The 12,937-nt window shown below is 39.6% G+C and overlaps 1 protein-coding gene across 1 annotated transcript; it reads right to left on the minus strand.

The window, feature by feature from the left end:
* Positions 1–660: 660 nt before the first annotated feature.
* abhd2b (abhydrolase domain containing 2, acylglycerol lipase b) lies at positions 661–10,291 on the minus strand. The gene is made up of 11 exons (XM_026175154.2): positions 10,163–10,291; positions 9,822–9,853; positions 9,239–9,472; positions 6,265–6,440; positions 5,706–5,873; positions 5,306–5,489; positions 3,888–3,980; positions 3,409–3,510; positions 3,248–3,317; positions 2,777–2,861; positions 661–1,373 (listed from the first exon to the last, which is right to left on the minus strand). Exons 2-11 carry the CDS (start codon positions 9,845–9,847, stop codon positions 1,195–1,197), a joined length of 1,317 nt encoding a protein of 438 aa, XP_026030939.1. The 5' UTR covers positions 9,848–9,853; positions 10,163–10,291; the 3' UTR covers positions 661–1,194.
* Between the last annotated feature and the right edge of the window lie 2,646 nt (positions 10,292–12,937).

Raw genomic sequence — 12,937 nt, forward strand, 5'->3', positions numbered from 1 at the left:
TAATTCTGGTGGAAATTTACAGTACCATGACAGTACAGGAGTGTTTTTTCTTTCTTTCTCACAATTCAGAAAATAAAAAATATAAAAATCCACCCCCCTGTCCTTTTTTGTCAGTGACACTAATCATCTTCAATAGAGCGATACTCTTAGCTGTCTTTACCTTTTATATTGCAAACACCACCATCCAGTAGGCAGCAATGAACAGCTATGAACAACAACAACATCCTCCCCCAAAAGGTAATCGATGCTAAAGTTTAATATTAAGTCACTACAGTGTTTAAACTGAAGCCACGCCTGGTATATGGAACATAATCGTGACCAAGAAGAGACACATTCAAAATGTTATCACCTTCGAAACATACCGTAAACAGCCGTTTATACCACCACACCTGCCACTTCTAGTTAAATTATTTCTACGCTGGGAGTTATTAGTTATTTATAAGTTTTGGGTAACCAGAGTTCTACACCAGGAGGCTTTACAGTAAATTGATTGATTCATGGAATGGTTGGATCTACAAGTACATGTTTCAACAAACCAGAAATGTTCAGTTGGGTCTGTTTTTGTCTACCCTAAATGCAGACAGAGTCCACTGGAGAAAATTGAGCATGAAAACCTACCAAAAAATATCTGTAAAACATTACCTGATTTGAGAGATTAAATCACATTCTTATCAGATGTTTTTCTTTAATAAACAGCAACATCCTCTTAGTGAAAATGCACTATTATAATTAAAGGACTTCAGAACAGGACAGAACCAAAACATCATTAAAATATTATTTGAAAACTTGAAAAAAAAGTCCACCTTTTTTTCTTTCTTATGGCAGAATTCAAATTACGCACCCTGCTTTAGAGAATAAAGAAAGAAGTACCTGCCAAAAACCAGCAGAGGGCAAACTATTGTTAACCTGAGAGATAAAAAGAACAAAAGCAGAAAGAACACTTCTGCTCGGGATCACATTACACTCACCTGTGCGATCACCTCTTTAGGTTTTTATTTCTAATCTGGTTTAACCACTTCCACTCAGGCTGCCTTGTCTAATCATCTACAAGTTCCAGAATCATGTAGCTGTAAGGCCAAAAGTGCTGAAGCTGAGCAGGTACAGCAAGCTGTCTTTGTGCGTTTGTCTCTGGACTTGTATGTAAGTGCAACTCGCAGAGTGGTATTGCGTGCTTCCATACAAAAAGTTCATGTCCTACTCGCTGCTACTCTGACAGACCGACTGCTTCTTCTCCCAGCGGCAGACGGCGTTGGTGTACTCCACTATGACCTTGTCCATCCAGGTGAGGGGCTGAGGGAACAGAACAGCTCCCTCGAAAAAGCCCATGTGGCCCCCATGTTGAGTCAGGGCAAATACCACATTGGGCATTTTCTCTAAAAGGGGAAGACAGTTAGGAAGAGAGAAGTATAAAGTTTCAGTTCACCAAAAATCTGTTCCCGTCAAAGACCAATTTTTAAGAAGCTAAATGACGCCAAAGCTGTGACGAGTCCAAATATCCAACCACGAAGATGATCATGTTTTTCAAAAGAAACTGACTGCACAGATTATAACTTGAATCTTGATACAGAACCAGTAGAAAAGTAGACAAAAATTTAAAGAAATAGAATTCATGACTACTTGAAGCGTAAAAACTTTACATGAATACGAAGACTTTTACAAAACAAGAATCTCCCATGTGAGGCAAGACAAGGCAGCAGGTTGAGGCCAGACACACACACAGGTCCCTGTATATAACCCAACAGCTCAGGTGGATCACATGGCCCTGAAAAATTCAACAAGACTGTCTGGGGAGGGTGTGTTGAGCAGATAGCTGCATCAAGACTTTATCAACACTTAAGACTGTGTTGCGAGTGTCCTGTTAACTCGCTTCATGCTGCTCTGAGTTAGCACCACTGTGAGGACAGCATTTTCACCAGACTCTACATCACCTCTGTGTTGCATGCCATGAAATAATATCTTTAATATTTGTTATTAAAGGTTTGTATGGAAGCATATTTTAAACTTGGTGTAAAACAACTTAAAAAAAATACTTTCCTTGACTTTCTCAGTTCCTTTCAACAACATGTTTTCTATGTTGAAGACTCAAATGTTCCATGTAAATCCACAGGTTGTAATGTTCATATTCACTACAATGCTTATTTCCTCTTCTCTGTTACAATTTAACTACTGACTGATAACTAGCTAACATCAAGTTAGACACGCCAACAGCCTGCCTTCAGTTCAACACAACACAATCACAACTCCCCTCCCAAAAAACAAACAAACCTGGCTTCTTCAAGCATTGTGCAGGAAGAAATCTGAATAGCCAGCTAGCCACATATGCTAGGTAGCTAAGAAAACATTACATAGTTAACAACAGTGATAAAAAATTAGCTTGAGGAACTCCACAAAATTAAAACAAAGGTTGCTCTGTGAATGCCCTACCCAGTTTTACTTCAACATGCCCACTGGCCAAGACTTCACCACGTTCACTAAATAAAACCATACATGCCAAATATCAAACATAGACACAGTTACAGGTGTTATTAGGAGGAATCCTTGTTAGCTTGTCAGAATAGAATAGAATCAAGTGACTATTCAATTCTTCTATTCTAATAAACTGCTAGCTATCTATAATTAAAACATACCACGAGCTATCTTTCTTGTTTGCCTGCTAACGTGGGCAAATTGGTAGCTACTTATCATGGCAGCCAGCTTTAAGCTAGCCTGTTACAAAGACAACCTTTAACTACCACTGACTCACACTGCAGAAGGAGTTTAGACAAAAACCACAAACCTGCAAGAGTGCGTGCAACAGCCAGTAGTGATGGATGAACCAGTGGGTCATCCAAGGAGTTTAGCAGGAGGAGTGGGACAGTGATCTGTAAAAAAAAGAGTAGTCCAGTTTATTTATTAATTTTTTAGAATACCTACTTACACATTATTAGTGCAGACAGTACAAAAGATAGAAGTAACCATCACTGGCACTTCTGTGCTAATGTCACACAAGCTACGCCCACATTTTATATTGTCTACCATTACACTTTTATAACAGAATAATATAACAGTGATAAGAGAAGTAGTATTCAACCACACCTGGACTTAATTATGTATGATTGCTATCCAAGTATGCTAGATCAGGTGAACAATAAATATAGCAGCAACAGTATTTAACAGTAGTCCAAACATGAAGTCATTGCAGAAGTAGTAATAGAGGGATAGATGTGTTGAGCTCTGTTACATACACGGATAGGTACTTGTTACTCACTTTGTGGATGTAGTGCACACAGCTCTCCTTCTCATAGTACTCTCTCAGTGAGTCATAACCGTGGAATTTTCTGAAGTGAAAAATGATGCGATAACATAGTTAAAGAGATGGCCCACAGAATTTAGAGCAACCCATCATATTCAAAGCCCAGAATATTTCACCTCATAATGCTGTCATCAATCTGCATCAAAGATGTGGCTGCATACAGTCTGTTCAGCTCTCCATCGCCAATGTTGCTGCACTGCATGGCCAGCAAACTGTCCCTGTTTAATAATATGACACTTAGACACAACCAACGCGGGAGACTGTGTCTTTGTTTGGCTGAGAAGTGCTTTTCATCTGATTCTCCACAAATGACTCACAGATCTACATTTTAGATAACAGATTTAGGAATTTCTGGCAAATTTTTCAGAATTACGCTAACATTTAAGAATTTCTACTCTATCAGACAGAGATAATCGAGAAAATTTTGTGTCTGCAGAAAGCCACTCCAACAATTAGCAGAGAAAAGATTCATGCTTGTGTCTGAGCTACAGAAAAGCAAAAAGCTGCAGTACTTTATGACTAAATGACATTCTGATCAAATTCAAGAGTGTTACGTATCTGTAACCATTAATCAATAACTGTTGTGTTGCTCCACCTGTGCGACAGAATGATCTTCTTCATATTCTCCGCCAACATAAAGTTGTAGAGCCTCCGGCACTGGTCCCACTGAAGGAAAGTTTCCTGAGCCCTAAACACACACAAGCAAATGCACATGAATACAAACATACTGTGGAACCACATTACAAACTAAAGTCACTACAGCAGTAGTCTGATCCATCATATCACTATTATATTTTAACTATTGTAAAAATCAACACTGCAAATTATTTAACCCCAACACTATTATGGTGCTGCTTAACACAAAACTTTAAGTTAAGTTATACAACCTAATATTGCACTCACTACCTCCAAGCAATCCAAAACAAATGTAATGGGTCCGCTTAATACGATCATATACAAGCGCAGTAATGACGCTTATGCCTCAGTTCAATAAGAAAGATCTGTAATCACTCATCTGCCTGCTTTCATGGATGTTTGGCTGTTAGTCTATTTCTTTCATCACTTCCACGCTTTCAAATCCACTGCTGACACCATTACTCTAATCCAATCATCTTCTTTCCTCTGATGCCTCTTGACTCTGATTGGTGGAACCCACCTCCCCCTGGTCACTCAGACCTCCATCCAATCCTCCATCTTCAATCCCATCAGGGCCTAGACTCGTAATGCCTATCAGCGCTGACAGCCTGCTATGACGGCTCATTGGTCTAATCGCCAAAAAAGCTTAAGTGAATTCAATGCTGCCAAATGATCACCACTCACTGAATGTTGTTTACCACAGAAATAATCCCTCTGAATAATGTATACTTTATTACTTTATTCATCCCCGTGGGGAAATTCCTCTCTGCATTTAACCCATTCACTCAGTGAAGCAGGGTGAATGGCAACATGACAACGTGTAATACTTTCTTGAAGCAAATCTCACAAGAACCATTAGGAAACAACTTTAGGAACTTATTTGGGAACTTGATTTAAAGAACAGCTAAATTAACTGTCATTTCTTTGGTCCCTGCATGTAGAAGATCACTAGTCAAAGCTGATAAAAACTGCTTAAGAAATTTACTGACATTCCCCTTAAAGAGGCATTATTAACATTTTTACCCCCTTGGAAATGAACTCTATCACCATCTTTGCCGCTGCAGAATTCCCTAAGATTCAATTTAGGTTTCACTGAGCGCTGTCTTCTTCTCTAACAAAGTCTCTGACTGGAACCGTACCTAGGATGCTTTTTTCACAAGCTTTTTTCTTTTTCTTTTCAAAGCTCTGATAGTCCTGATATAACAGAGTCTTCTCAGTCTCCTTTCTTTCCTGTGTTTCAGAGTAAATAAACCCCGTTTCAGTATTTATCAGAGTTCAACATGATCACCTCAGTTTCACTCGTGATGGCAGAGCAACGGCGACAACAACATGACCCATTAGTCTTAATTGTGTTAATCCTTCAGTCAGTTTACCAACCTGAGGGCACTGTAACCCTGGCAGACGCTGACACAGCATAGCACTCTGTCCTGGTTTGACTGGTTTTCCCCCAGGAACTTACAGACGATGTTTCCTCCCAGACTGAACCCCACGACCACCAGCAGAGTCTGGGGAAAAGTGCGTTTTATGTAGTCCACCATAGCTCCAAACTCCCAGGTACAACCTGAAAGTAAAAGAGTTGCTTTTACAAATGTATAGCAGTAATATATACTCGATATGACAGATTAATATATATTTATAACATTATGCTTCTTGGGAATCTGGTTTTATTTGTCAAAAGATTGATTTTGGCAGGATTGCACATTATAAGGTTCTTTTTTTTATCCAAGTAATGTTAAAAAATATCATAAAAACAGACAATGTGGCAATAACTTTTTACCGTATGTAAACATGCGTGGCGAGGTGAGCTCAACATTAGGCAGGGCTCCCAGGTGGTTGAGGACAGCACAGCGGTAACCCTGCCGCTGGGAATAATCCACAAAGGTCCGGATGTAGTTCTTCTCACTGTGGTTACCAATCCCAGGACAGATTACCATGGTAATGTCATCTGGCACCCACACAAAGACACAAAAGAGTCTGGATGTGCAACTACATTTAAATTGGAGTCATGAGCTTGTGTAAAAGTCGATGTCATGTGCACTGTAGTGTGTGTGCGGATTTAACCCCACTGAACTACATTGCTGGCATCGTTCCTCGAGGGAGTTCATTAAAGTCGCTCAAAGTGTAGCAGGAGCTGCTTGTTACATGAGACTGATGTTCTCTCGGTCCAAACAAGCACATAAAACTCAGGAGGAATGAAATGAAAAGAAAAGCACCTCAACTAAACAACAATCAGGAAGCTCTTTAAGTACCAACACATCAGCCGTTGTGTAATTAAATACCCCGAAAACCAGCTGATTTGGTGGTTTAACAGGAACAAAGTAGTTTTTGCCTCTGACCTCCAGTGGTGTGGGCTCCAATAGCTTCAAAGAGGTCAAAGGTAGCCGTAGCACCATCCTGCATTGGGAGGAACATGCGAACCCCACAGGGCGTTGGAGTTTTGACACGTCCCATCTTCCCGTAGAGCACCGTCTGGATGTGACCGCTCTTCCCCCACAGCAAGGGAGGAATGTACCTGAAAAGAAGGACAAGGCCCATATTATGTAACTGGAAGATGCTTCAGAAGATCATCAGTCTGACAAGCCAGGCACACTCTGAGAGTGCTTTTTTTTTTTTTTTTTTTTTAGGTGTTCAAATTACATGACTCCAGCGTGCTTAAATATGAAGAGTGCCAAAAATATGAAGCCAAATAACATTTAGCAGAAATTAAGTTCACATCAGGTATGCGGTTGGCCAACATACCGCTCCTTCCTGTCCAAAAACAAACAGCTGAGAATTTTCCTTATCTTTATCTACTTCATAGTGTGTACTAAAAAACAGCACACCCACTGTGCAAACAGAATCTTTACAGAAAAACAAAAACAACCTAAAAAAACTGAAAGTAAACTTGGAGGTTTGGAGAAAATCGCCAAACCTCACTAGGATGGATTGTGGATCAGGGCTACATTAGCTTAGCCCATCCACGGACACTCCTTCTAATGAATGACATGTTTCTTTGAATAGTTGTGCAACATTATTGGAAGGGGTGCGAGGTATGTTTTGTCATCTTTGGTGAGTGAGTCAGAACTGTTACCCAACCACTAGCTAGATTTTTATCATGGCCAGTGCACACTCTAGGTCATAGGTGTCAAACTCTGGCCCAGCCTAATTACATTTGGCCCGCGAAGCCATACCAAATTACTATTAGAGCTGGCCTACTGGTATTATACAGCTAATATATATATTGTTTAGTATTAAGCTTTGCTTGTTCCATATTCAGTTTTCCAGCAAAACGTATTTGAGACCATAAGAAAAGATTCATTCTTATATCTGGAGGAAGATTTTTTTTTCAATAAATATTAATGTTAGCCCGCGACTTTGTTCCAGTTTTGAATTTTGGCCCACTGTGTATTTGAGTTTGACACCCCTGCTCTAGGTGAAACACTTACATAACAGGACAGGATGTTTTGTAAGTTCTTTCAGGGTTGAAGGCAGCCCTGAAAGTAATGTAGAGCCCAGGTTTTTACAACGCAGAAGAAGCTGTGGACTATCTCTGATATAATCTGATATAATCTGGATACTATGGATCAACCACTTAGCAGCACTTGATGGCTGCTAGTGGGGCATTTATTTTAAGGCCAATATCTAAATAAATGAGGATATCCATCCATCCATCCACTGTTGCCTGTCTCTCTATCAATAGATAGATATTGACTCAAATGTATTGAAAATGCTTAGAAAGGTTGGTAAATTTCCTCCAAAAAATTTTTTCTAAAGTTTTCTTTCTCCCCGGGAAGCTTTTTTCCTACCATGTATGTGGAAAATTACAGTTTCACTAATGGATCAGCTCAGCCTAAATTGTAATTCCTGGCTCATTCCACCAGAGAACAAATGGCATGTTTATTCACATTATGGTCAGAGTAAGAGAAATGAAAGTACATTCGTGAATGGATGTTATGTCTCCAAACAGCTGAAATCCCCCTAAACTTCTATAATGCAACAACACTGCATGGTTTTCTTATGTTTCCTAGTTCAGCCACTGCCTGCCTCTGTGGGTGCTGGGCTGAGAGAATGGATCTCTCCCTTACAACGTATCTGAAAAGACTGCTGCTCCTCTAGGCTCTGTTTACAGTGTTTAGGAAATCTAGTCCTTCTTGGGAGACTCTGGCCAATAACAGCTTTTTTCCAACCCCCCCTACAATGAGTCACATAAAGGCGAATAAAGACCTCAGAAGTCCACACAAGTAGTGGTTCAGTCAGTTCAACATAGGACTCGAGGACCTGTGAGAGTGGGATTCACATCTACGTAAGCCAAAATCTGTAACTGACCAACTTTAATGCAAACCACGTCTTAGAACAGAGTTGGAACAGTTTCAGGATGACTGTTTTCTGATTCTTTTGCTTTTGTTGTTAAATTTTCTAGATTTTTGTATGTTGTGTATATCATACACTGTGCTCACACTATAAATACACTGATCAGGCATAACATTATGACCACTGACAGGTGAAGTGAATAACACTGATTATCATGGCACCGGTTAGTGAGCAGGATATTTTCGGGAGTAAGAGAACATTTTGTCCTCAAAGTTGATGCGCTAGAAGCAGGAAAAATGTGCCAAGGTAAGGATTTGGGCGAGTTTGATTATTGTGATGGCTAGACGACTGGGTAAGAGCTTCTCCAAAACCGCAGCTCTTATGGGGTTTTCCTGGAATGCAGTGGTCAGTATCTATCAAAAGTGTTCCAAGAAAGTAACGGTGGTGAATAAGCGACAGAGTGATGCAGGTGGGGAGTGAAGGCTGGCCCGTGTGGTCAGACCCCTGTCCACTGCCAAAAGCACCAACTATGGGCACGTGAGCAGCAGAACTGGACCGTGGAGCAATGGAAGAAGGTGGTCTGGTCTGATGAATCCCATTTTCTTTCACATCACGTGGATGGCCAGCTGTGCGTGAGTTGCTTACCTGTACACCCTTTCGTGGAAACAGTATTCCCTGGCAGCTGTGGCCTCTTTCAGCAGGATAACGCCACAAAGCAAACAAATCGGATCCATGGGGGCCCCACCTCAAAACTTACGGGACTGAAAGGATCTGTTGCTGGTGCAGATACCACAGCACACTTTCAGAGTTCTGGTGGACTCCATGCCTCAATGGGTCAGGGCTATTTTGGCAGCAAAAGGGGGACCAACACAAAATTAAGCAGGTGGTCATAATGTTATGCCTGATGAGTCTATGGTGCACCTGTATCTAAGGTAAGAATCGGGAGTTCATGATTAAGTCCACATTCCAGTCATCTCAGTGCCATCACAGATCTTTTAATATAATATTAAAATCTCTCACTCTTTGGTCAGCATTGGGCAGGTCTTGAGCAGGTAGCGACTGAGCAGGGTGTCCTGGTAAATGATCTCTGGTGGTGCAGTGGGACTCTTGAGGTTCAGACAGCGGACAATGATATAGAGGATGGTAGCCACCGCCGCCAGCTTCACACCATCAAACATGGCAGGCAGCTCTGGGCCAAAGGTGTGTACGTAACCGCCCTCCGTGGTGGTCATTTTATATGTGTGAGTTGATCCGCTGTGTGTGCATAAACATATAATTTACACAAGCAAAAAGCCAACAGCAAATGGATTATTTTTACACAGTACATTTACAAAAGTCAAATTTCATAAATGAAACTGAAATATTGAAAACATAAAATATGTTTGTAAATTTCTGCTAAAACGGCAGCTTCTCACATACAACAGCATAAAATTACATGGTGCTCTAACTTATAGGCAGCTGTGCGACATTTGGGATCTGATCTTTCAGTAGAGTCTAGTATGAAATCTCAAAATAATTAAATAAATAACTAAAAATCCACTGAAGACATGATAGAGTTATCCAGGAGTGACACCATCTATTAATGTTGACGGTTTTTACTCACCTTGCTGCCAGAAGAAAGTATTTCATTCAGAGCTGGGAAAACACGCAAGTAACATCTCATTGAATTAAATGGCCAAGGCAAACCAACAAAAGAGTACACAAACACGAGTAATTTGCAATATGTGGTTTGCGGTGCGGTTACGTGACGCATATGGATTACACAAAATGAGAAATAGGGAGGTTAGAAGAAACTGCCTGCTAGCTTAAAAGTGCCTCAGTTTGTTGCCTTTGTCACGTCACTCAGGTAAAACTTTTTCTGTCAGATGTCGACCAAACACAACAGGCACTTTACGTAAAGAACGCAATACGCGTTGAGCATAAAATTAAAATGTATGGTCTTACCATTACACTTTCTGAAGTTTCACTAGGTTTTTCCCGGATCCACCCGAAGTTTGACGCTCTAACACCGCCTGTTTACAGCGGAGAAACTGACTGACCAGCGGCTCGCTCAGGATGCCTTCATGCCACCTGAAAAAGCTCCGAATTTTTGCAATCCCAAATGCAACCAAATGATAAATTTACAATTGCGAATGAAAGTATGTATATTCAAATTTTTTAACGTTTTATTTTCACGTTTTTGTCCATCTTATTTTACGTTCTACTTGTTAGACCTGTCATGTATAGTCATAATATAATACATGAAACTCTCCATTTCGGTGTCACAGTCTCCTCCTTCGCTTTGTGAAACTGAAATTTCCGATTATATCAGCAGTCAGTACAGCAAACATAGCCACTTACTTCCTACTTAACTGAAACCCTAGCTTACGTTGACAAATAATAAAAAAATAATAATAATACAAACAGAAAAACGAAATCCAACAAACGTTATTCCTCTAGTTTAAATGTCATTCATTTTCAAGCGATTTGTCTAAACTTTGCACTGAGTGTGTTAGCCACAAGAGGGCGCCATTGATTAACTGGAAACACTGGGTCAAAATCAATGACTGTATACTCATAGCGGCTTAACCATGCTTTAAATGTTGTTTCTACTAATATATAATATATCCATGTATAATAAGTGAATATTTGTTTATTTTAATGTGTTGATGACATGGCTTTAACTTTGACATCAAAAAGTATCGTTTTACAGATTGGTAACATACACACTCTCAATACTTTATGCATACATTTCATCACATCTCCCAAATCTTTAACTCTTTCAAATAAATTCTAAGAAATGGGATTTTCAGCATACTTTATGCGACAATGATGCAACGATGTAAACTTAAACAACTAAAATTAATAGAATTCTTTTGGCAATATATACATTCATCAATTATTGTCATGTGTATATCTTCCACAGTCCAACATACACCAGAAAGCCCCATTTGGCAAAAAAATCATTGAGCCTTGTGAGCATACACAGCTGTACAAACTAAGAATGTCAAAATGAAACTCTGCTCATCTCCACTCCTATCAATTATTTTCATTTCTTTATATCTGGTGCTGTTTATGATGAATCCAGTCTCATTTCCAAATGGGAGACAGAAGTGAAAGACATCTTGGCCAATTTTTCTTGTTTCTGTGTGGGAGACAGAAGTGAAACATCACTGATACATACCAGCTATACATTCATGAATCCTGTGCCAAATTCGCCAAGTAGCATTTCCCTTTAAGGGTATCACATGTTCTCAAGATTTGAGTTTACAGGATTATGCTACTCTCTGCAATGCGGATTAAGATCAAACAGGGTCCTGTCACATTAAATTTTCATTTAACTGTCATCTTGTGACGATTAACCCAGCTCATACTAACTGAAGGTCAGTCATGTGAAGAAGCTTTGTCGCATGGAAGAGGAACATCTGAGAAATCTGTCATTGCTGAGACACACACCACAGTGACCACTGATGAATGTCAGTCAGCCTGATGTGTACATGATACAGTGGCATCTGTGTTTTCAGAGAAAAGTGGTAATGTTTTGCAATTCATATTAAAACTTGAAAAGGGGAAAGATTATTAACCCCCCCCCCCCCCCCCCCCCACCCATTTACTTACCTCTTAAAGAGAAATGTAATCTCCTTCATTATTATTTTTTCTCTCAGTTCACCCTCGAAAAATCAATTACAGGCACTGGAGTTCTAAAATAGATGGAGTGTTGCATAAACAAATGTAGTTGCATTAGTCGCCCAAAGAGCCACAAATAAGTTACATTTATCCACACAAGATAAATGTGAAAGATTGGGAGCTTGATAGAATCACCACTCCTAGACATCACTCTTAGTCTCACACCTATTAAAACCAATTATTTGTCTCACGACCACTCCCTCTGACAGCTCAAAAATCAACTCTGACCCACTGCTGGATCCCAGTTCCAGAAACACCCACAGATGGCTTGATACAATAAATCTCTGGCCTTAATCTGCATGTCAGAAGGGAATTTCATGCATGGCACATCATGGAAATTTTCCCAGAACTTTTTGTGAATAGACTTGCAATTCATCAACAGGGCCCCATCAAAGAGTGACATTACGGACTAAAGCTGTACTGATGGTGACGATGATGACGCAAATTAAATGCATGTAAATTCTGTTTTAGAAGAAAAATGGGACTCATTTAAATATTACAAATATTTATAAAATATTTCAGTGTGTTTCAAACATTTTTGGATACAAGAAACATTATTCAGAACATTAAGAATCAATGAACTCTCTCACATGCTATAGTAAATCTGACATTTTAGACCATATATCATATATAGATGATATATACATTACAATTAAAGCAAAAACTCATATGGATTTTTTTGAATGCTGTGGTCTAGGCCTTACATGATTATAGCTCCTTTTCCCATCTGTTATCCATCCTGTTGTAATCATATAAAGCTGTTATGTATGTATAATGAATTCACATACAGCAAATCTGACTTTAGCCATAAAACAACCAAATGATGCTAATGCATGCTGATTGAACTGTTAAAGTTAGTAAAATCTTACCACTAGAGTTCATCAGATTGTAGATTACAGTAAAATACATTCTGTTTTCTTACACCTCCCAGTTCACCTCACTCACCCCCAACCCATGGTTGCTCCTCCCTCAAACTGGTTTCTGGCAGAGGTTTTTTTTCCTGTTAAATGGAAGGTTTTCCTTCCCAGTGTCACCAAGTGCTTAATCATAGGA

Source organism: Astatotilapia calliptera, chromosome 7, assembly GCF_964374335.1.
Source record: "Astatotilapia calliptera chromosome 7, fAstCal68.1, whole genome shotgun sequence".
Lineage (NCBI taxonomy): Eukaryota > Metazoa > Chordata > Actinopteri > Cichliformes > Cichlidae > Astatotilapia > Astatotilapia calliptera.

Coding starts and splice junctions, on each gene's coding strand:
- abhd2b (XM_026175154.2), bottom strand. CDS start 9,847: ATGAAATACTTTCTTCTGGCAGCAAG. Junction 9,473..9,821: donor TACTTTCTTCTGGCAGCAAG/GTGAGTAAAAAC, acceptor ATGCACACACAG/CGGATCAACTCACACATATA. Junction 6,441..9,238: donor TGCCCAATGCTGACCAAAGA/GTGAGAGATTTT, acceptor CCTTCTTTTCAG/GTACATTCCTCCCTTGCTGT.